General features: G+C 40.0%; 2 protein-coding genes across 3 annotated transcripts; both read left to right on the top strand.

Annotated features, from left to right (window-relative positions):
- Positions 1-2,140: 2,140 nt before the first annotated feature.
- LOC117419514 (islet amyloid polypeptide-like) lies at positions 2,141-5,424 on the top strand. The gene is made up of 4 exons (XM_034032307.2): positions 2,141-2,225; positions 2,512-2,600; positions 2,996-3,112; positions 5,038-5,424. Exons 2-4 carry the CDS (start codon positions 2,521-2,523, stop codon positions 5,225-5,227), a joined length of 387 nt encoding a protein of 128 aa, XP_033888198.1. The 5' UTR covers positions 2,141-2,225; positions 2,512-2,520; the 3' UTR covers positions 5,228-5,424.
- A 6,947-nt stretch (positions 5,425-12,371) lies between these two features.
- On the top strand, positions 12,372-24,646 carry pyroxd1 (pyridine nucleotide-disulphide oxidoreductase domain 1). 2 transcript variants are annotated; one of them, XM_034032879.3, is made up of 12 exons: positions 12,372-12,731; positions 13,044-13,124; positions 17,123-17,242; positions 19,035-19,163; positions 19,669-19,742; positions 19,915-20,075; positions 20,415-20,515; positions 21,359-21,497; positions 22,274-22,386; positions 23,016-23,138; positions 23,496-23,633; positions 23,983-24,646. In XM_034032879.3, the coding sequence occupies exons 1-12, from the start codon at positions 12,654-12,656 to the stop codon at positions 24,229-24,231; spliced, it is 1,506 nt and encodes a 501-aa protein (XP_033888770.2). In that variant the 5' UTR covers positions 12,372-12,653; the 3' UTR covers positions 24,232-24,646. The 2 variants fall into 2 exon arrangements, with proteins under 2 accessions (XP_033888770.2, XP_033888769.2); XM_034032878.3 differs by having other exon boundaries at positions 12,373-12,731; positions 20,400-20,515.
- Positions 24,647-24,825: the final 179 nt, after the last annotated feature.

Raw genomic sequence — 24,825 nt, 5'->3', positions numbered from 1 at the left:
ATGCTACTGTGGAGCTACCCTTCACCGCTGAATTGAAATGCTACTGTGGAACAGCCCTTCACCGCTGAATTGAAATGCTACTGTGGAACAGCCCTTCACCGCTGAATTGAAATGCTACTGTGGAACAGCCCTTCACTGCTGAATTGAAATGCTACTGTGGAACAGCCCTTCACTGCTGAATTGAAATGCTACTGTGGAACAGCCCTTCACCGCTGAATTGAAATGCTACTGTGGAACAGCCCTTCACCGCTGAATTGAAATGCTACTGTGGAACAGCCCTTCACCGCTGAATTGAAATGCTACTGTGGAACAGCCCTTCACCGCTGAATTGAAATGCTACTGTGGAACAGCCCTTCACCGCTGAATTGAAATGCTACTGTGGAACAGCCCTTCACCGCTGAATTGAAATGCTACTGTGGAACAGCCCTTCACCGCTGAATTGAAATGCTACTGTGGAACAGCCCTTCACTGCTGAATTGAAATGCTACTGTGGAACAGCCCTTCAATGCTGAATTGAAATGCTACTGTGGAACAGCCCTTCACTGCTGAATTGAAATGCTACTGTGGAACAGCCCTTCACTGCTGAATTGAAATGCTACTGTGGAACAGCCCTTCACCGCTGAATTGAAATGTTACTGTGGAACAGTCCTTCACCGCTGAATTGAAATGCTACTGTGGAGCTACCCTTCACCGCTGAATTGAAATGCTACTGTGGAACAGCCCTTCACCGCTGAATTGAAATGCTACTGTGGAACTACCCTTCACTGCTGAATTGAAATGCTACTGTGGATCTACCCTTCACTGCTGAATTGAAATGCTACTGTGGAACAGTCCTTCAATGCTGAATTGAAATGCTACTGTGGAACAGCCCTTCACCGCTGAATTGAAATGCTACTGTGGAACAGCCCTTCGCCGCTGAATTGGTGAGTGTACCTTCAATTCCTTAACCCCTTCAGGTACACAAGGAATTGAGCGGCTGTTCAAGCAGTTGCTTCTCAAAATACAATTGAGTGTGACTCAAGTATCACGAGGAGACTGACTTATTTGAATGACCGGATCCAACCTGTCAGTACATTATAAATCTTGTTTCATGCCCCTCATTGAAAAAATAAGGAAGTTAGCATAATTTTATTTGTGGGACACATGGGTCCCTTTTACCTCAAAGAGTTAAAGGCAAAGCCAAATGTCCATACATTTAAAATTAGAAATAATAATAAGAAAGCTAAAAATAAGCCAGGAGTGCTGTGTTTAACTGGTAAAATTCACAGCGTTTGATCTTTATATCTTTGACAGAAGCCAGGAGACCTGTCTCTTACTATAAGTAGATTTTGATTAAATGTACACACCTTTTGCGTTTTTAAAAGTATAAGTCTGCTTTTATATTTATATTCCTGTCTAAAATAATATTGTTGTGTGCCCTGTTATGTAAGTAAATAAAGTAATTATTCACAAAATGCAAGCTGCATTTACAGATGTACTCAATATAATGTTCCTTTAAAAATGCTGTTGTTGTTTTACTTTGTTTAGAATTGCATGAGCTAGGTATTTAATTTTCTAAAGAGATTCCACATCACTTTGATACTGTACAATCAATTAGATGAGTGCTTAAAAGCATCAATGTGCAACAATCTCACAGAGTAGTGGCAATAACAATGCACAGCTACCCTTTTAATGATGTGTAACGGGTGTTTGTATTTTTTGACCTGGTATTTTTTGAGGACTTGTTTTAATCTCAACAGTCTATTATAAATAATAATAATAATAATAATAATAATAATAATAATAATAATAATAATAATAATAATAATAATAATAATACATATTTTTAAAACATACTAGTAAACCGATAAGATTAAGCAAGTGGAATACCTAACCGTACAGTTTGAAAAATGATCCAATTGGAAAAACCAAATGCTGCTGCTGCTGCTGCTGCTGCTGATGATGATGATGATGATGATGATGATGATGATGATGATGCAGTGACGATGCTCTGATCGTTATGTGTCTCCAGCTTCTCGTAGCTCCCTCTTTCTATGTACATCTAAATCACAGGCTATATTTGGATTGGGTGATGTCACAGGTGGGTAAGGTGTGAAGCATATATAACTCCTGCAATCTCTTGAAGCTCAGAGAAACTGAAGCCTAGGTCCAGCACACACCAGACCCTGCTGCAGAACTAGGCTGGACCTGTTCCTTTACTTAACCCTGATTCCAAGATACTAATAGTAAGTGAATGCCTTTATTTGTGTGCCTACCTGCTGTAGAATTCTAAATAGCACAGATTCCTTCTACCGGTACAGAACCCTACAGGCACATGCTCATGTTTAGCTTATACATTTTGAATGTTTAATTATGGGGCATTGATAGTCATTTTTCAATCTTATTGAAAAGATGCTTATATTATTGTAGGCTGGTTTTCTGCTTTAAATGTATGCAGTTTTGCATAGGTTTTGTAATTGCTTTCATTGTCAGGACGATTAATGATACTGTGATGATTGCTCTGGTTTTCAGAAGTGTACAATGTGTTACTTGAGGCTGTCTACTGTTCTCATTGTGCTGTCTATGACTCTAAACTGTCTCAGCGCCACCCCGACAAACAGGTCTGTAACACACTGCATTCAGTAACAAAACTATCATATTGCACTAGACTTAAATACATATACTTCTGTTTCACTAGCTGTACCTTCCAATCTCATAACTTCTTATTTGAATCATTTTCTTCAGATTGCACATTCAATTTTCTTTCCTCTAATGCGGATACATGTATCTTCTATTTGTCATTTTTGAGTATGGAACCTTGTCACAAAATAAGACAACTAATTATATATATATATATATATATATATATATATATATATATATATATATATATATATATATATATATATATATATCCCCTAGTATTGCAATATGAAGTGACTGTGATTTCTTTTTCTCTTTGGAAACCATTAAGGCAGTATTTTAATGTGTTTCTTTGTCCCCTGCCTGATTCAAGGGAGCAGTCTGATGTTCGACCAGGCAGAGAGAGCTGGCTGCTGCCTGGCTTCGCAAAAAACTCCTTCATCAGCCTCACCGCTACAGAGCCAGAGCAGGAGTCCGTCAAGGCAAAGAGGTACCGGGGTTGCTTTGCTATTTCTCAATTACTTTGCAACGCGTCTGTGCAGCATCAGCGCCGCAGATGAGCGCATCTTGCTATCTACAGTGCACTGCATGGGATGTTGATGCTGACTGATAACGCAAGTGTGTCGCATCACACATGTATGTGTAAGCATCAGACATGTATAATAGTTGTGTGTCAGCATCACACATGTATAATAGTTGTGTGTCAGCATCACACATGTATAATAGTTGTGTGTCAGCATCACACATGTATAATAGTTGTGTGTCAGCATCACACATATATAATAGTTATATATAGTTATAAATTTACAATAGAAGCATGCTAGTCTTAGAAACTGAACTATGATGTCCTCTTCAGTTAAAAATAAAAATGCATGGTTGATCATGACCAGCTACATGTTTCCATTTGCAATATTATATTTGTATATAGAACTGTGTATTAAGGAACCAGACTTTACTGTAACTGATTACAAAGGAAATATGAAAAAAAAAAAAAGATAGAATTTCATTTTGAATCAGCTGGATCTTTTGAAATGTTTTCTTGAATTGTTTCCATTATTCAGAGTCATGGATTAAGCTTGTCGACTTGTAATGTAACACAAACTAATGCATGAAATGTGTATAGGATCAGGTTTTTAACAAAGTATTTTGCAATGAGCATAGCTGCATTTTATATTAACCAGGCGACAGTTACCAAAGTAATGACAGAGTTCTCTGTTGCAGAGTACAGAGTCGTGTGTCATTATCTCAGTTATAACTGTTACTAATGAATCGAGTTGGGGTAGTAATAAATAATACAAAATGAACTGGTAATGTCTTAATAACATTAAGAATTACAGGTAATGTTTCCCAGTTGATATAAAGATTTTACTCAAATGTTACAGTATGTGTATTTACATGAAGGCGTTGAAAGCAATCAATAAAGCTGCATGTTTAGACCTCATCTGAGCTCTACACTGTACAGTCAATAAAGCTGCATGTTTAGACCTCATCCGAGCGCTACACTGTACAGTCAATAAAGCTGCATGTTTAGACCTCATCCGAGCTCTACACTGTACAGTCAATAAAGCTGCATGTTTAGACCTCATCCGAGCTCTACACTGTACAGTCAATAAAGCTGCATGTTTAGACCTCATACAAGCTCTACACTGTACAGTCAATAAAGCTGCATGTTTAGACCTCATCCGAGCTCTACACTGTACAGTCAATAAAGCTGCATGTTTAGACCTCATCCAAGCTCTACACTGTACAGTCAATAAAGCTGCATGTTTAGACCTCATCCGAGCTCTACACTGTACAGTCCTGTCAATCACAAGAGGCTTTTCCTTTTAAAAGATCTGGATTCAATAAAAAGACATCCTAGTGTGAGAACTTTCATCTGACATTACATCCCATGACGAACATTTAAACAGAATTAAGGTACAGGGGAATATTGTTCATGAGTGTGGTTACATACAGTTTTGAATGTACAACTTTTTTTTTTTGTCAGTGCCTTTTTCCTACAAAAATGTTTGAAATAAGCATGGAAGACTGGTCAAACCAAGCACAAAGAAATACAAGTGACATTTTTCCAACCTGTCTCAACATATCGTATTCAATCTGCAACATCCTCTGATGTTTACATAGACTATATGCATTAAGGCTAGGTCTAGCTTTATAATTATTCTCCCATCATCTCAAACCACTCAATGAAGAATATAAGCTTGAATTCATAGGAAACTGTTGTTTCGGCAAGTGCCTTCATCAGTGTGGCTGGAGAATTCGAGCATTTACTAATATTTTTGGACTGAATAGAAACCAATTTTTGACTTTGGACATGGACTAAAATGGTATTTCTGCATTGGATTATTTATTATTTTAATGAGAACATTAAAAATGGCTTATTTAAAAAAAAAAAGTTTTGTTTTTCATTTTCAGAGGTCATATGGAAAAGAGGAGGTGCAACACAGCTACCTGCGTGACGCAACGCTTAGCGGACTTCCTCGTCCGATCCAGCAACAGCATCGGCGCGGTCTACACGCCGACTAATGTGGGCTCCAACACGTATGGAAAGAGGGCCGGACTGGCTCCACTCAGCAGAGAAACTCTGAAATATATACCGTTTTAGGACACGGCGTAGTCATGGAAATCAATCGTAGTTTTCTGTACAAAACAAAAAGAAAAAATAAATAATAAATGTAGTTGTTTTTAAACTGTAAACTACCAGTGCCTTTTTTGTTGTGACGTGTCTGGTTAAGACTACTGTATTTGTGTTTTTAAGTGTACACTGTTTATAAATTGAGTGCATTTAATTTCACTTCTTGATTAAGCATTTAGAATTGTAAATAATTGGTGGAGGGGAGGGGAGGGGAGGGGAGGGGGTCCAAATTAAAAGAGCTGTATTAATCTTTTTTTTTTAATTAAAGAAATTGAAAATACATAATTTGTGTGCTTATCATTATCAAAACATTCAGAGATAAATATATTACATAAAAATATATACATTGTAGGTCAGACTTAAAAAGCTTTTGATAATGTCAATATCTTTATTCGATGTGATGAAGCACGGAAGCTATTGTTAAAGGGTTGTAGAAAAAAACAAACACAGAGGAATTGCTCAATTCTGAAGAACAAAGGGTTTGAGTCAGCTTCGTAATGAGCTGGTCACAGTGATGGAGTCCAGTGCATTCAGGTATTACACAATGTGCGCTGCACCACACAAGTGAGGCGTGCTGGCATAGCAACATGAAATAGGCCTACACAAAAATATTCATTAAACATTTAACATCTGTAAATTAGAAAACAAGATGAATCCGCATGCATTATTTAAAGCTTCCTGCCCCAAAAAAGGAGCAATGGAACTGTGCCATGCAAAGCAACACAAACACAGCGAGCGCTTTCCTGTGCAATGCTGTATGCAGCCCCGAACAAGCCTTTTCTACTCAGTACCCTGCCTTTCAGGAAAACAACAGCAACAAATCCCTGCTTTTAAAACGGTGTATGTACAGTACAGAACACAAAACTATTGCTATGAAACACAGGCCCGAACAGGTGCAAAATAAAGACAAAACTACACTATGGGAAACATTCTCAGGAAAAACGTTGCTGCCTCTTCCAATTGTAATGTGTTTGACAGATTGGTGTATGACATTATCAAACCCTTTTGTTAATGAATGGATTCCGTTACCCTTTCTAGCTTCGCTCGGTTGGTTTGTTGCAATATGTTATCACAGTAATAATGAGCTGTTAGCATGCACAAATGAAGTAGTGCTGATTTACCCTCAGCTTTCTGACACATTAACATACTTAAATGGTGGAAGTGTGTGTGTTTGTGTTTGGCTTTCGAAGTTGGAAAAAAGATTGATTTCATTAATTCAAATGTGCTTTAAAACAGTTCTTGAAACTGTCCTTGAGGTTTTTGTGAATAGGATGCCGAATCCGCTTCTTGTTTATAATTTGATGCACTTTTTTTTTAAAGTGGTAATCATATTTTACATAGGTTACAGCCCATTAGCTGGTGAGCTTATGTTCTGTGGCCATTGAGTGTACTGGAAATCCATTACGCACCCCATCCAAACATTACTGCAAAGCAAAGCATGCCATTAGTTTAAATTACTTCAACAACGCGCTGAATCACCACCAGTGGGCCTGTTTGACCCCACACAAATTTAGCTCATAATGAATGCGTCTTGTTTAACATAGAAATTACAACAGCAAAAAATAAAATAAAATAAAATAATAATAATAATAATAATAATAATAATAATAATAATAATAATAATAATAATAATAATAATAATTTCACATAAAAAAATGCAGGCATGATTAAATGGTCTGTATATCTCTTCTATTTTAATGGTTACTTTCATTTAAAGAAAAAGTACTTGAGTGGTGGCAGTCACTGCCCCCGTACTAGTGGATGATGATTGCATACCCAATTCATGTTGATCTTACATTTAATTGAGTGTGTTTGTTAATTATTGATACTGTTCCAGCAGGGAAGACATTTCTTGAGAGTCTATCCCCAGAATGGCTCAGTGCTTTAACATGTCACTCATTTGTTTTTGCTGATTCCTTGCAGAAAAGTTGGCAAATGCCAATATGATACCTCTACAATACCAACGAACCTTTCAGATTGCAACATGGTCAGCAATGGCAACACAAGGGAAGCTGGAACAAATACTGCACAGCGGTCCTGCTGACTGTGACACACGAGTACACACTGATAGATACTGCACAGCGGTCCTGCTGACCGTGACGCACGAGTACACACTGATAGATACTGCACAGCGGTCCTGCTGACCGTGACGCACGAGTACACACTGATAGATACTGCACAGCGGTCCTGCTGACTGTGACACACGAGTACACACTGATAGATACTGCACAGCGGTCCTGCTGACCGTGACGCACGAGCACACACTGATAGATACTGCACAGCGGTCCTGCTGACTGCTGACTGTGACGCACGAGTACACACTGATAGATACTGCACAGCGGTCCTGCTGACTGCTGACTGTGACGCACGAGTACACACTGATAGATACTGCACAGCGGTCCTGCTGACCGTGACGCACGAGTACACACTGATAGATACTGCACAGCGGTCCTGCTGACCGTGACGCACAAGTACACCCTGATAGATACTGCACAGCGGTCCTGCTGACTGTGACGCACGAGTACACACTGATAGATACTGCACAGCGGTCCTGCTGACTGTGACGCACGAGTACACACTGATAGATACTGCACAGCGGTCCTGCTGACCGTGACGCACGAGTACACACTGATAGATACTGCACAGCGGTCCTGCTGACCGTGACGCACGAGTACACACTGATAGATACTGCACAGCGGTCCTGCTGACTGTGACGCACGAGTACACACTGATAGATACTGCACAGCGGTCGTGCTGACTGTGACGCACGAGTGCACACTGATAGATACTGCACAGCGGCCCAGAGTATTACCTGGCTTTGAGCCGTGTTGTAGCTAATTATTAAAATAGTGAGTTTTCAGTTTATCAATGACTTTTCTTCTTTATTATATATCTGTACAGAGTTTAGACATGATACTGACAGCTCTGTTGAGGCTATTCAAGTATATAAAAACTTTACACAGATGGTCAAATAAATAAATAAGTTCCTTTTTACACTTGGCCAGCATGCTCCTTGTGCTAAATTTCTCTAAAAACCCTGTGGTATACTGCTTACTAGCTCGAGCAAAGGCATTTCTGATGGCACATCACATCAGTAACACGGATTACTTCATCATAGGATCCTCAATGGCACAGCACTAAAAGTTACTTTTAAAACCAGACAAATGTTTTATAATGTGAAATCCTCGTGAATGTCTTCTTACAACCTGTAATGAACTGGCATCACAACCCATTGGAAAGGCAAGCCCTGCAGGTGGAGAGTACAGTAAGTACAGATTCAAAAATGAGAGGTGGACTGTCCTTAACAGCGATACAAATATATGCATGTCATTTACAGGCCTTTATAGAATAAGAAAGCCACTCGAAATCCGAAACGACTCCCTAGAGGATGGCCCTTACAAAAGAGCCCGTAAAACCAGAATAAATCAAATAGATGTTTCAGGGGGGAGGAGAGGAAATCAGTCTCCAAGGTTGAAATGCAGGTGAACCAATCTACAAAGCTGGCCATTTGCTTGATAAGGTGGCGTGGATGTGGTGACACAAGCATGACACCTAATCGGCACCCAGCAATGGAGACAAATTGAAGCCAGTGACTGGCAATGACGCTATACTGTGTACATTTCTCCCATGGCACCTTTTTGGAATATATGGTTAGACACATTTAACACAACTGGATCCATTTAAATGATCTAAACCGGGACTGATGGAAATACATTATCTCTATAGTAATGCTGCTGGTGTTTTCCCCTCAAGGGTGACTTACTGATCCCCTTAATAATAGCAATGAATACAGAACAGAGAGCTACTCGGTAGAGCAAGTGTACAAGGTCTACTCATCCAAGCGGTCTTTCCTTTCATGAAAGACAAGAAACCCAACAACGATGTATACCACATGAAAAATATTAGATGCACCAGAGAATCTGAAAGCCACAGACCCTTAAATAACAAATTAATGTATTGTGACTCATAATGATTATTGGCTGTTGACGTGTTGTGTTTTATTTTATTTTTTATTTGGGGGCGTAATTATTCTGGCAGCATAAATAATTGGCTTTACAGGTACTTAATGGTCTGTCAGTTAACTTCTCTTTGAATTTAACTGCATCACACAATGTTATAAGTAGAGAGGACACTGGGGGTGGTAGGAGCAATTCATCTGGATCCCAAGGGAATCAGGATATCTTTGGTTAAGGGGATTTTAGCAGCATAACAGCATCAGATCAGCCTTCCCTAAACTGTGTGTAATGTGTGACTCTTTCCAGCCTATTTTTATTGTATTAACTAAAAGGGTGTTTGCCTAACACAGCACATCACACTAACGTGCGCTCGTAAATATTATTTCTAATATTGTGCTATTGTGTCTATTGACAGTGGGGTTTGGGGGGAATGCTTTGTTATAACAATCTGGGATTGTGCGGCTTTTGTTCCACCACAATTATGAAGGCGTATACAGATTTACCCAAAAGTTCTGAGTCAAAAGCTTTCCCAGAAACCAGCTTCTAAATATCCACAGAAGAAAGGTTTTGTCCATCATACCTTCATATTTAAAAATAATAATAATCATTTAAATAGATTTTTTTTTTTATTAAAAAGTTATTTTAGTTGGTATTTTAAATGGAACTGTGACAACAATTTCCAGTAACCCATTTTTTGTGTGTAAAACGAACAACAAATACTACAATGTAATACATCACACGTGTAGTAAATTGATGAAAACAGTGAACACAATGCCTAGGAAACTGTAGCATGTTATTATTTAAATCGGTACTATACCAACAGAGCACTGACCTGTGAAGTAACGTTCTTACCTTAAGCTGCCCTTAGTACACCAGGGATGGAAATAAGACTCCTATTGCATAGCAGTTTCACTCTCTCCAGGTTTTACTATGAGCTTGATTAGCCACAGTGTGTATAGGTAACATGCTCAGGTGTGTCTTATTAAACTCACAGTAAAACCAGGAATGGGTCAAACTGCTATGCAGTGGGAGTCTTATTTCCATCCCCGGTACACCGCTTATTTGAGCTCTCTAATATTACAAGTAATAGAAAAGTACTCTATAGCCTACAGTGTCGCGAGAGAGTACTCTGCTAAGGGTAAAGCAGATACTGTATTACATTGCTTTAATTAAGGCAAATTACTGCTCCTTAACATTAATTATGCTACTGTTATACCCTTTCAGAACCAAGCGCTTCAGTTAAACTGTTAAACCTTGACCAGCACTACTTCGCAAAGCCCATTACAGTGTAACACATATGCAAACTGGACCTGGATAACAGATAATATCAAAGCCAGAGGTCTACAGTTCAGTGGCTCACATTGTAAAGGCGCTGCTGAGTCATTATTCAGGCGCTGGTACATTGACATTTGAGGTCTTGTCGTCTAAGGAGGAAGAATGACTGGGGTTGGTTCGCTCCCTACAGGTCAGAAGTGGACAGCGAGGTTCAGTACCTTGTGAACACCAGCTGCCTGTTGAAAAGAGGTGATGGGTGGAGATGCAGGTTCAGAGCCGTGTCTCCTTACCTGGCATGACCCTAATCCTGCTATGAACAACGAGCCAAAATGTGGGGATGCTGGTGCAGCGAGCGAGGGGCCTAATCATGCAATAATCACACAATTACTGGTATAAAACCGAGAGTTTTTCAGACAAGAGCCAAATGCAATCGGAAACCTCTACAGGAGGCTAGGGGTGTATGATAAAAGTCTGGTGAAGATCGAGAGCGCTGTTGTGTTCACTGTGTACAGTGTGACAGACAGACACGATCAGCGTCCAAGCGTTCTCCTCATTTTCTGCAGTGCTATTTGTTTTAGAGGATCTAAACCACCAGCACGTTATTTATGTATGATTTATTTTATGCAAGCACTATGAATAATTGTATTTCCTGTTATCCTGTTTTATTATTATTTTATAAACCTCATAGATCACCTCACAGGACTTTAGAACCTTGAAACTCTTCACAGCGGTCTTGTCTATGAGTGTAAGTTAGTTCCCTTATAAACAGTTAATACACTAACAAATTGCCCTTTAAATAAAAGCATTACCTTAAATTTAAATTCAGGTGCTGCATACCAAATAATAGAACAAACTAAAACTTTGATAAAGTTTGAAAGAGGGAAGCTTGTTTTTAGTCATGTTTTAAACAATTAACATTTATTAAGCTGTTAAAAAATAGTTTATTGTGAGAATTCATATGGAAAGAAATATACCCAGTACTTTTATGAGAGTCTACTCTTATAGCTAATCCACTCACTTCAATGAATTCTGTGTCTCTAAATGCTTGTCTCTCCTTCACAGTACTCATTTCATTGTATGAAATGATATATCAACAAAACATGCTGTGATTTCTGGACTGACATTTACCAATTCAATTCTATATTAAATGAAACATACCCATTCCAAATCAACCATGGGTCTGTTACTTGTAAAGGCACAAACTAAATTGCATCCTACATCTCAATCATTATTTTTAAAGGTATCTTTTTTAGGTTCAGTCTACATTAACATGCTAAAATGTTTTTTTCCCCGACTCATCATCACCCACCCCCAATCAATTTTATTGACAAAAAAAAAAAAAAACATTTTGCAAATAAATTATGCATTCCTTCTGGTTTGAACCACAGACAGGTAGTGTCATCTCCAATCTCTTTCTGTTGCATAGCCTGATACACCTTGTCTAAATGAAATGCAACCCAATCGTGGAACCTGCGTCAAATGTTATAAATAGACGGCAGAAGCATCTGGCCTGGAAAAAAAAAAAAAAAGATATATTATAAAAGCTGGAATAATATGCCAGAATATTTATCATTTATGGCATGGCTTTTTATGTCATCCCTACAAGAATGTTTATCAGCACTGTCACGACCAATTCATTTCCAGCACTCCACTACATACTCTGTTAAAAATATAAGGGTTGGTTCAAATGTTCATGAATTCAGAGTCATTTTTTAATTAAACAGGCCTTCAGGTTTTTGTTTTTTTCATGTCTTCTACTACCGTTTGTGTCACACACACCCTCCAACAAATCATAACAACCACGCTTTATTTACGTAACGCTTTTACGCTGTCATTGTTGCCACTCGAATGCTTTGGGGAAGCATTTAAGCATTCGCCTTTTACTTGATGACGTTTGACCTTCTCAGAGCACCGTAGTTTCATTTTGCTTTTTCTAACTCCTTTTAAAATCCGGCTGTTTACTGTGTTTGAGTTGAAATTACACAGCGCATGTTGTTCTTCACACACCGATTGGTTGTTTGAATAATATCATGAACCTAAGCATTCTTAGTTTCTGATATATCTTTGACAGCGTTGCCCGTGTAAACTGAACACCGCGGAAGTGGTCATTCAAATCCACGGTTTCTCGGTTACACTCAGCTTTGCAAAGAAAAATACTGACAGCGATGGCGGCTGCAGAATCGGAGAAGTGCAAGTTTTTAATCGTGGGTGGAGGCATCGCAGGGGTCACATGTGCTGAGCAGGTTAGCGGTTTGAGTTTAACTGAAAACCGCATTTAACTTAAGTTCTGTACGGTCAGAAATATGAAACTAAAAAGTAGCAATAATTTGTTTGTGTCACGACTGTGGTAAAATGGTGCACATTCTGTTAATGTTATGAATGTCCGTTTACATTTTCAGAAAGCTCACGGTTATTATTGTAAATTGTTATTGTAAGTCAAGTGTACGAGATTTGACCCTTACTTTATTACGCCACAATGTCATTGATTTGTAGGTGTTACTTTGTCATTTACTTCCTGTGTTTTACATGTAACTAAAACCTTTGTCTTTTTATAGCTTGCCTCCCAGTTTCCATCTGATGAAATCATCCTACTCACCGCGTCCCCTCTAATTAAAGCTGTAACAAATTTCAAACAGGTAAGAGATTAAAAGCCACTACTGTGTATGAGATGCCTTGTTGAGTCCTAGTACTGTAACGAACCTTAGACACTAAACCAGAAGATACAGAGAAGACTTTAGTAAGTACTTTCTTTTAAGTAGAATAAAGTAGATTTTTTTTTTTTGCACAGGGTTTAATTACCATGTATTTAACCCAGGAGGTGTGATGCAGTTTTGTGCTCTTATGGAGGAGCAAGACTTTTTGACTTAACTTTTTGGGAGAGAGAGCTAATAAAAAGAGTGTTTTTAACCACTATTGAAAACCAGCCCTGGTGTCCTGCCTTTTCTGCACCGGCGCTGGAAACCCAGCGCACAGTCGCTACATTGTTGTCAGAAGTGGAGGCGAGGCAGGTACCCCGACACACACCTGGATGCTGGCAGGGAAGAGTGTAGAAATGCAAAACTAGACTTGCCCAAATAATTCGCAGAGGCAAATCTAGATTGGCCAAGCATTGGTGTTGAAGCTTTTGACGAAACTAGACTCGCCCAAATTAATGGCATGGGCAAACCAGATTCGCCCAGCATCGATGTTGAAGCATTGGGCAAAAATCAACTGTCCTGGGCTAACCCCGAAATGGATGTGATGGTGGCGTTAGGTTCTGATTCATTTCTTACACATTTCAACTTTATGACTGTTAAACTTTGACATAGCCAAGCCACCTCACTGTTTGACAACAGAAACATGTGCACAGTGGAAAGAAGGCTTGTACAGCACACAGTGCTTACAGTGGTTGCGGTTATATTGTGTATACTTTTACTTTGTGAGGTGCTTGTTCCAAATACGTGTATCAGTATATGAAATGCTGGTGCAGATGATTTGAACCTCACTCCTCGCTCAGTCTCTGCCAGGGAGACTGCTACAGTAAGTTCTAACCCTAACCCTAACCTCACTCAGTCTCTGCCAGAAAGACTGCTACAGTAAGTTCTAACCCTAACCCTAACCCTAACCTCACTCAGTCTCTGCCAGAAAGACTGCTACAGTAAGTTCTAACCCTAACCCTAACCCTAACCTCAGTCAGTCTCTGCTACAGTAAGTTCTAACCCTAACCTCACTCCTCACTCAGTCTCTGCCAGGGACACTGCTACAGTAAGTTCTAACCCTAACCCTAACCCTAACCTCAGTCAGTCTCTGCCAGGGAGACTGCTACAGTAAGTTCTAACCCTAACCCTAACCTCACTCAGTCTCTGCCAGAAAGACTGCTACAGTAAGTTCTAACCCTAACCCTAACCCTAACCTCACTCAGTCTCTGCTACAGTAAGTTCTAACCCTAACCTCACTCCTCACTCAGTCTCTGCCAGGGAGACTGCTACAGTAAGTTCTAACCCTAACCCTAACCTCACTCAGTCTCTGCCAGAAAGACTGCTACAGTAAGTTCTAACCCTAACCCTAACCCTAACCTCACTCAGTCTCTGCCAGAAAGACTGCTACAGTAAGTTCTAACCCTAACCCTAACCCTAACCTCAGTCAGTCTCTGCTACAGTAAGTTCTAACCCTAACCTCACTCCTCACTCAGTCTCTGCCAGGGACACTGCTACAGTAAGTTCTAACCCTAACCCTAACCCTAACCTCAGTCAGTCTCTGCCAGGGAGACTGCTACAGTAAGTTCTAACCCTAACCCTAACCTCACTCAGTCTCTGCCAGAAAGACTGCTACAGTAAGTTCTAACCCTAACCCTAACCCTAACCTCACTCAGTCTCTGCTACAGTAAGTTCTAACCCTAACCTCACTCCTCACTCAGTCTCTGCCAGGGAGACTGCTACAGTAAGTTCTAACCCTAACCCTAACCCTAACCTCAGTCAGTCTCTGCTACAGTAAGTTCTAACCCTAACCTCACTCCTCACTCAGTCTCTGCCAGGGACACTGCTACAGTAAGTTCTAACCCTAACCCTAACCCTAACCTCAGTCAGTCTCTGCTACAGTAAGTTCTAACCCTAACCTCACTCCTCACTCAGTCTCTGCCAGGGACACTGCTACAGTAAGTTCTAACCCTAACCCTAACCCTAACCTCAGTCAGTCTCTGCTACAGTAAGTTCTAACCCTAACCTCACTCCTCACTCAGTCTCTGCCAGGGAGACTGCTACAGTAAGTTCTAACCCTAACCCTAACCCTAACCTCAGTCAGTCTCTGCTACAGTAAGTTCTAACCCTAACCTCACTCCTCACTCAGTCTCTGCCAGGGAGACTGCTACAGTAAGTTCTAACCCTAACCCTAACCTCACTCAGTCTCTGCCAGGGAGACTGCTACAGTAAGTTCTAACCCTAACCCTAACCTCACTCCTCACTCAGTCTCTGCCAGGGAGACTGCTACAGTAAGTTCTAACCCTAACCTCACTCCTCACTCAGTCTCTGCCAGGGACACTGCTACAGTAAGTTCTAACCCTAACCCTAACCCTAACCTCAGTCAGTCTCTGCTACAGTAAGTTCTAACCCTAACCTCACTCCTCACTCAGTCTCTGCCAGGGACACTGCTACAGTAAGTTCTAACCCTAACCCTAACCCTAACCTCAGTCAGTCTCTGCTACAGTAAGTTCTAACCCTAACCTCACTCCTCACTCAGTCTCTGCCAGGGACACTGCTACAGTAAGTTCTAACCCTAACCCTAACCCTAACCTCAGTCAGTCTCTGCCAGGGAGACTGCTACAGTAAGTTCTAACCCTAACCCTAACCTCACTCAGTCTCTGCCAGAAAGACTGCTACAGTAAGTTCTAACCCTAACCCTAACCTCACTCAGTCTCTGCTACAGTAAGTTCTAACCCTAACCTCACTCCTCACTCAGTCTCTGCCAGGGACACTGCTACAGTAAGTTCTAACCCTAACCCTAACCCTAACCTCAGTCAGTCTCTGCCAGAAAGACTGCTACAGTAAGTTCTAACCCTAACCTCACTCCTCACTCAGTCTCTGCCAGGGAGACTGCTACAGTAAGTTCTAACCCTAACCTCACTCCTCACTCAGTCTCTGCCAGGGAGACTGCTACAGTAAGTTCTAACCCTAACCCTAACCTCACTCAGTCTCTGCCAGGGAGACTGCTACAGTAAGTTCTAACCCTAACCCTAACCCTAACCTCACTCAGTCTCTGCCAGAAAGACTGCTACAGTAAGTTCTAACCCTAACCCTAACCCTAACCTCAGTCAGTCTCTGCTACAGTAAGTTCTAACCCTAACCTCACTCCTCACTCAGTCTCTGCCAGGGACACTGCTACAGTAAGTTCTAACCCTAACCCTAACCCTAACCTCAGTCAGTCTCTGCCAGGGAGACTGCTACAGTAAGTTCTAACCCTAACCCTAACCTCAGTCAGTCTCTGCCAGGGAGACTGCTACAGTAAGTTCTAACCCTAACCCTAACCTCACTCCTCACTCAGTCTCTGCCAGGGAGACTGCTACAGTAAGTTCTAACCCTAACCTCACTCCTCACTCAGTCTCTGCCAGGGAGACTGCTACAGTAAGTTCTAACCCTAACCCTAACCTCACTCCTCACTCAGTCTCTGCCAGGGAGACTGCTACAGTAAGTTCTAACCCTAACCTCACTCCTCACTCAGTCTCTGCCAGAAAGACTGCTACAGTAAGTTCTAACCCTAACCTCACTCCTCACTCAGTCTCTGCTACAGTAAGCTCTAACCCTAACCTCACTCCTCACTCAGTCTCTGCTACAGTAAGCTCTAACCCTAACCCTAACCTCACTCCTCACTCAGTCTCTGCTACAGTAAGTTCTAACCCTAACCCTAACCCTAACCTCACTCCTCACTCAGTCTCTGCTACAGTAAGTTCTAACCCTAACCCTAACCCTAACCTCACTCCTCACTCAGTCTCTGCCAGGGAGACTGTTACAGTAAGTTCTAACCCTAACCTCACTCCTCACTCAGTCTCTGCCAGGGAGACTGCTACAGTAAGTTCTAACCCTAACCCTAACCTTATTCCTCACTCCTCACTCAGTCTCTGCTACAGTAAGTTCTCACCCCATTCTTTGTTTTGAACTGGAAGGTCTCTAAAGTTCTAGAAGATTTTGATGTGGAAGAGCAGCCCCACAGTTTCTTGGAAGAGAGGAACCCGAATGTCCGAGTGATCCAGTCTGCAGTGAAGGCACTGGCAGCAGACCAGCACGTAACAAATGCACCTTCTTTGTTTCCCTTAATACTCGGTTTGCTTTTCTTTCATAATACTGTTCGCTACCACTTAATAAATCAATAATCAATAAATCAGAAACTCTGTGCGTCTCCTACTGTAGTGTTCAGTAGTGGCCCACAATGTCCTTGTATAGATAGATATGTATAGCTTTTGTAGTTACATGTCTTTTAATATTTATTACATTTTGGACATATAGAAGAAGTTGTATATGTAGACCCACGTCTTGTGCGTGTGTTCATTTCATTTCGAATGTGATAATGAATCTATTGCACTTTGCTTGTGCACCCGCTAGCATTACAAGCAGAAGCATGTGGTTTCATTCACAGATCAGTCACTATGATCTCTTGCAGGTTCTGGGAGTGTTACAAGACCTGCTTTTCATGTTCACTGCATCAGGCATTTCCAGAAGTGTTACTGCTTCTTACTTAAACAAGAATGGATTTGTTTTTAAGGGTAGTTTGCCTGGTGATAAGTATTCTCATTTCTAATGAAGCTCACAATAATAGCATTGAGGTTTGCTGTAAATGATTGTGGAGGTCCTTGTAAGAGAGTAGCGTGACAAGTGTCCGAGTGGGCAGGAATTATGCATAAGAAAGACGACACAGTAAACTGTTCACTATTACTGCTTCCATACAAAATCTAAATTTAGCACAGTCTTTTTAACAAAGGGTAAGGCTTCAAACGCTTCTCTCCCTTACCACATGGACACAAGGTCAATAACTGTGGCCAGCACTTGAACACAATACCCTAACCCGATGGTCCTTGACTCCAATACATTCCTGTCCAGCAGCACATCTGAGCTTAACTTGTCAGTTGGGGCGGTCAGTTAATCAATTACCACATGCACATGGGCTGCTTGGACGTATTGACAAGACTGGGTAGTACATCTCCTCTTGGAATGCACTCATCACACAATTAACAAAGACATTTTCTACACAAGTGCTTTTATATTTTATACCTTTAAGTATTGTAAAACATTCCAGATTACTTTTTACCTTGCTGCCTTTTGCCATGTTTGTGTTAGACTTAAATCAGACGGGTACATTATGTAATTTACAAACAACAAACATTGTAGCGTACCCATGTAGCCCATGTTTAGATCTTAAATAGGCCTTGTTTATAAGTTGTAATTAGCCAAATGGATACCCAGGCATTTTCAGGATGCTTTTAGATTTCATGTATGTATGTATGTATGTATCTATCTATGTATCTATTTATCTATCTATCTATCTATCGGCACTTCTTGCTCTGATCTGGAAGCTCTTTAGCATACTTCGGCAGTTCAGTCTACTCTCGCAGAGTCTCCTGGGTGTTGTGGTGTACAGGAGAACAGTGGGGACAGGCAGAGTCAGAGGGAGGGGATTGGGGGGAAAAAATATATATATACAGCCAGCACTAAAATATACCAATCCACCAGATCAGAGTTTAAAACTATGCATTTACCTGAAAATGCAAGCTTGTTTTTTTTTATTTATTTAGTTACGTATTTGAGGGGGGTTACATTGAGATTATATATATATATATATATATATATATATATATATATATATATATATATATATATATATATATATATATATATATATAATTGATATATATATATATATATTTTTAAAGTGGTTAGCTAGGTTTGAAGGAGAAAAGGGTTAAAGGGAAAAAGTCCTCAACACTGCCTCTGTGTGGACGTTGATGGTAATACATTAAGGTACTGTAACTAACCTTGTTGTGGTGATCTTTTTTTAACATGCTTGTTTTTGGGGGATTTTAGACAGTATGCACCGAAGATGGGAGACGTTATGTATATGAAAAGTTGTGCATATGTGCAGGAGCGAGACCAAAGCTGATCACCCACGGCAACCCTCACGTGCTTGGAATCCGTGACACAGACAGTGCACAGGTAAAGAACGGCAGGCAGTGTGAGCACTGGGGTTGTAACGAGTCATCACGTATCGACGAGACAGTCTTTACTTCTTGTGTCCGAAAGTGTGTTTTAGTTGGTATGAATACATACCCTCCCTATCTCATGTAATTTTTGTTTCTTAACAAGAGTCCATCGTTAAATGACCATTTGATCTTATTATGCATCATGCAAGCAGCCAGTCAGGGCCGCGACAGGTACAGCATCGTGATACATTTCATACTGTGCCATTAGGGTATCATTACACCCCTAGTGGGACCTCCAGAATTCCCAAACTAGTCCCAGTGCACTGTATACAGGGCTTTGTATAGGTAAGAGCCATCTCCATTCACTGAGCTGACACTTCTGTTCAAGTTCTCTTTTGATTTGCTGGCAATACGCAGCAGTGCTCCAGAGGTTTCTTGTACTTACTCTGTCAGTGACAATCGATTTCCTGCATCTCATTAATAGTGGGGCCCTGTTTGTTGCTTTTGTTTGCATGCAGGTTTTTCAGAAACGTTTGTCCAGTGCCAGAAGAATTGCCGTGGTGGGGAATGGAGGAATAGCTCTGGAGCTTGTGTAAGTACCTTTCATGTGGTTTGATAAACAAGCAAGTAAGAAAGGAGTCCCCAGACACAGAGAGAGGATTGGAGCACAGAGTTTCTCAAAGACGAGGAGCGTGTGATTAAATGATTTGGTTTTGCAGGTTCCTTTGGCATTAGCTTAACAGGGTGTTTGCTGTCCTCACCAGGTATGAAATAGAGGGATGTGAAGTGATCTGGGCTGTAAAGGATAAAGCCATGGGAAACACATTCTTTGATGCTGGAGCAGCTCATTTTTTAGTTCCTCAGTTGGAATCTGCGAAGCCGAAGGCTCCAGCAATTTGTAAAAGGACTAAATACAGCACCGAAGGTAAGCTTGTGTTATTAGCACTAGCAACATTACCAGTGCTCCCCTTTACTTGTACTTCTGTTTCTTCCTGATCACTTCTGATGATGCAGGCCACTCCCACGGTCTTGGTTCAGTGTTAAAGTCTGTTTAACCAGCACATTGCTTACATCCTGCATGTATCGATAGGCTTTCCTCTCTGTTTATTTAAAGGAATGAAATTGGCATTTGTATTGTGCAGAAAGGCTGTGTTCTCTCAGGGTTTCATTTGCTCTGACTTGAGCTGCTCTTAAGGATCACCCTTGAATGCACCTGTGACCGCGTGTTCTAATCGCAGTTTATTTCCAGCTTGCTTTGTTCTAGGTCCTGAACACCAGGAACAAAGTGCTGCTGAAAGGGGAGAGCTTGGCAGCGCCCTGGGCCCCGATTGGCATGAAGGAATAAAACTGAAAGGGACTAAAGAGGTCATTGTTTTAGGATACTAAAAATAATCAGGCACATGAGTTTGCAGCTTTGTGTTTTTCTTTACCCTGTGGAAAATGAGCTGTCACACCCTAGAGTTATCTATAGTATGCCAATTCCACCGGACTGTAGGCATTGGTGGGTTATAGTGCATGTTATATATTGGAAATATAGAGTGGTTTCAGATACTCAATCAGTCATTTAGCAGTCTGATGGTATAAAACATGGTTATTGATGATAATACAGTATAACAAATAAACTAGACTGAACAAATCTTCTGATAACATCATGGCAATCGATTATTGCTGCAAACCTTCTCAGAGCCGACACATATAAATAAATACTTAATTAACTTTCAAAGACATCACTTTCAGTGACAGCATATATTTTCCCCATTTATCAAAAATAAACATGACAAATAATAAAAAGTAGGCCACTCAATGTCCGCTCATTCAATGTATCTGTATTAACTCCTCTGGGGTTGTCACAGCTCCTAGTCGACCTGTCGCAGCAGGTACAAGCTTTCTGCACTTGTCTGTGGTATATCTTAAACACACTTCAACAGGACAGTTATGAAGACTTTCACCACCCTCTTCAACCCAAATTCTCGATTAGATTCAGAACTGGGGTGAGAGATATGGAGCATATGTTTCCAACACCCAGTGTTAAAAAACGGAATCAAAACCAGCAGTGTGTTATTAGTCATGCTTACATTCAATAACATCCATTGATTTGTGTTTTACCAACAGTAACGGTTTGATACTTTGATACTTGGTATTTATTAACACATTTTTAGTACGTTGTTTTCCCCGGGGCACCTTATTAATAGTGTTTTTGTTTTTCAGGTTTCACACAAAGTCCACTTTGAGTATCAGTGTGAAATCAGTCAAATATACCAACAGGAGGAATTCACAAAGTTAATGAAAACACCCCTGGCATTCCCAGAGCATGGTTCAGATCAAACAGAATCAACAGCAGATAAAGGTGCATGTCAAAGTGCGCTCATGCATTTAGGATTCATTGGATAAAGGTGCATGTCAAAGTGCGCTCATGCATTTAGGATTCATTGGATAAAGGTGCATGTCAAAGTGCGCTCATGCATTTAGGATTCATTGGATAAAGGTGCATGTCAAAGTGCGCTCATGCATTTAGGATTCATTGGATAAAGGTGCATGTCAAAGTGCGCTCATGCATTTAGGATTCATTGGATAAAGGTGCATGTCAAAGTGCGCTCATGCATTTAGGATTCATTGGATAAAGGTGCATGTCAAAGTGCGCTCATGCATTTAGGATTCATTGGATAAAGGTGCATGTCAAAGTGCGCTCATGCATTTAGGATTCATTGGATAAAGGTGCATGTCAAAGTGAGCTCATGCATTTAGGATTCATTGGATAAAGGTGCATGTCAAAGTGAGCTCATGCATTTAGGATTCATTGGATAAAGGTGCATGTCAGAGTGCGCTCATGCATTTAGGGGTTCATTAGTTCAGTACAGTATTTGTAATTGAATGATTTTGTTCTTGGGTATAAACAATCTCACATTTTGGATTTTGTTTAATGCAGTATGAGCAATAAAAAGACCCTTCATCCCTATCTGGTGGTGACTTTGTAGATTGCATGTCAAAAAATGTACACTGGAGAGAAGTGTATATGGGATATTAAGAATGTGCCCTCTATCCCTTTTTAAAACATGAATCCAGTTCAAATGTATTGCAGATCAACTTTTTTTTTTGTTTGTTTTGTTTTTTCCAAACCTCCAGAGCTTTGGCCAGTGTACATACAGTTAACCAACGGGAAGACGTATGGCTGTGATTTCATTGTTAGTGCAACCGGAGTTATCCCAAATACTGAGCCTTTTGTCAGAGGTAACAATGTAAGCATAGATACTTCAGTTTTGCTGTTTACTGCAGCCTTCCATAGTTCAGCATTGTAATGTTGTAAACACACACATTATATAATTCTATATATATATATATATATATATATATATATATATATATATATATATATATATACACATACATATATATATACATATGTATGTGTGTGTTTACAACATTAATCCAAAATCCAAAAGCACATGTCACAAAACACTGCGTGCATATAATTTGACCAATGCACGCAGTGTTTTGTGACATGTGCTTTTGGATTTTGAACTGCAGGGTAAACCACTCAAATCTATAAATCTGCTTAAGAACTGACAGTCAAAGAATAGTAGGTCATATTTCCATACTGTTCACTCAGTGGCCACAGGATGGTGCTCGAAAACCTTTTAGTTTTTAGATTGGTAAAAGAACAATACTGTATATATACAGTATATGATTTGACCATTTGCAAAGTTTTATACAACATCTCTGTTAATGTGAAGTTGTAACAAGTTTTTCATGTTCAAATATTCTTTCAAAATGTAAACACATTTTTGAATATTCTTTCATTTAAAATGCTGCTGGAATATTAATTTGTTCATACAGCTTTATTTAATTTATTTGTTTGATGTTGTAGCTTGAAGTAGCTGAAGATTGTGGCCTTAAAGTCAATGAACACATGTGCACCTCGGAGCCTGACATCTATGCAGCTGGAGATGTGTGCACAACTGCATGGGAGCCCAGCTCTCTGTGGCAGCAGGTAAGACTACAGAGATATTGCTCTGAACACACTGTGCATTGTGTCTCTGATTTACTGTGTATTTACACAGTGGTTACTTAGTAAATACACATGTACTTACACAATTACAATGCTATTATGCATAGTTACAATGCACTTAATGTGTAAATATATATATATATATATATAGAAATGCAGTTGTAGCAGAAAAGGGTTAGGATTATGTGCAAAAGGTTTTACACATTAAGTACATTGTAACTGTGCATAATAACAAGTATGCATGTATTTGTTTTACTAAGTAACTACAATGTAAATACACAGTAATTGGAGACACTCAGTGTAAAGTGTGTGTGTCATGTTCTGTATGTATTTTTTTAGATGAGGTTGTGGACACAAGCCAGGCAGATGGGATGGTACGCAGCGAAGTGCATGGCAGCAGATACACTGGGACAGTCTATTGAGATGGACTTCTGCTTTGAGCTCTTTGCACACATCACTAAGTTTTTCAATCATAAGGTGAGTATGATCCATGGCATGTCCTGAAACATGCTTTCCAGTCTTCTGGGTCCAGAGGTTTTGGTTATTATGTCCAAGCTTTCAGTCAAATAAGTGGTTTTCTGTCTTCCAAAAAAGACTAATAGTAAAAACGTTTGCCATTGCATTTGTTTCTTTTAGTACTGTATTTCTTATATATAAATAAAGTAAAATAAAAAAAAAACTCACACCTCTTCAGAAACAGTTCAATAGGCCTGTGCGATGAATTCATTCTGGAAATGTGTACAAATGAAAAGCATTTTTTTCCCCCAGAATGACCAAACATCTCTGATCTCCCATGCACATACATGTACCACTCTGTGTTTTCCAGGTGGTCTTACTGGGAAAGTACAACGCTCAGGGCCTGGGCAGGGATCACGAGCTGCTGCTTCGATGCACTAAAGGTCATGAGTACGTGAAGGTGGTCATGCAGCGCGGGAGGATGATGGGCGCTGTGCTCATTGGGGACACAGACCTGGAGGAAACATTTGAAAACCTGATCCTGAACCAGATGGACCTGTCTGCATACGGGGAGGACCTTCTGAACCCCAATATCGATATAGAGGACTACTTTGATTAGTGAGGAGCAGAAATGAATATCAGTGTAAGATCGATGGTGCTCAAGGGACACTGTAGAAACTCTTTTTATTATTAAGTGAAGGTAAAGAGTACAACCATAATAATGTGTGATGATGGAAATGTAAAGCATAAAAAAGCCAAGGACTGCATGTTTTTTTTTTTTTAATTTCAAAATGTATTGCAGTGTACAGTTTGTTTAATAAAAGCCTACACTCTTTATAGGTTCGGTAGTGATTGCAGAACTAACTACATTTTTTTCTTTTTTTAAAAGCATGTGAATTACACAAATAAAAGTGCTTACAATACCACACTTTTGCATAAATGAGCTGTTCTCACCCAGCAAAATGTGTGGATTACTGTTGACTATGCTCTGAAAATAAAATGCCCACATTACAAAATAAATTTGCTAAAAGCAATGGACACGGTGTAATCACTCAAAGAACCTTTACTGTCTTAACGTTAGCGTACGTTTATTATGACGTGGCTAGTACGTTCGATTATACATTAACAAAAGTCAAGGCAAATCAAAACCTTGTTACTAGAAAACGGAAAGTGAAAATATTACAATTGGATACCTGAGGCAGAAAACAGCGAA

Source organism: Acipenser ruthenus, chromosome 14 (assembly GCF_902713425.1).
Source record: "Acipenser ruthenus chromosome 14, fAciRut3.2 maternal haplotype, whole genome shotgun sequence".
NCBI classification, from domain to species: Eukaryota; Metazoa; Chordata; class Actinopteri; order Acipenseriformes; family Acipenseridae; genus Acipenser; species Acipenser ruthenus.
This window is presented reverse-complemented; position numbering and strand designations above follow the sequence as displayed.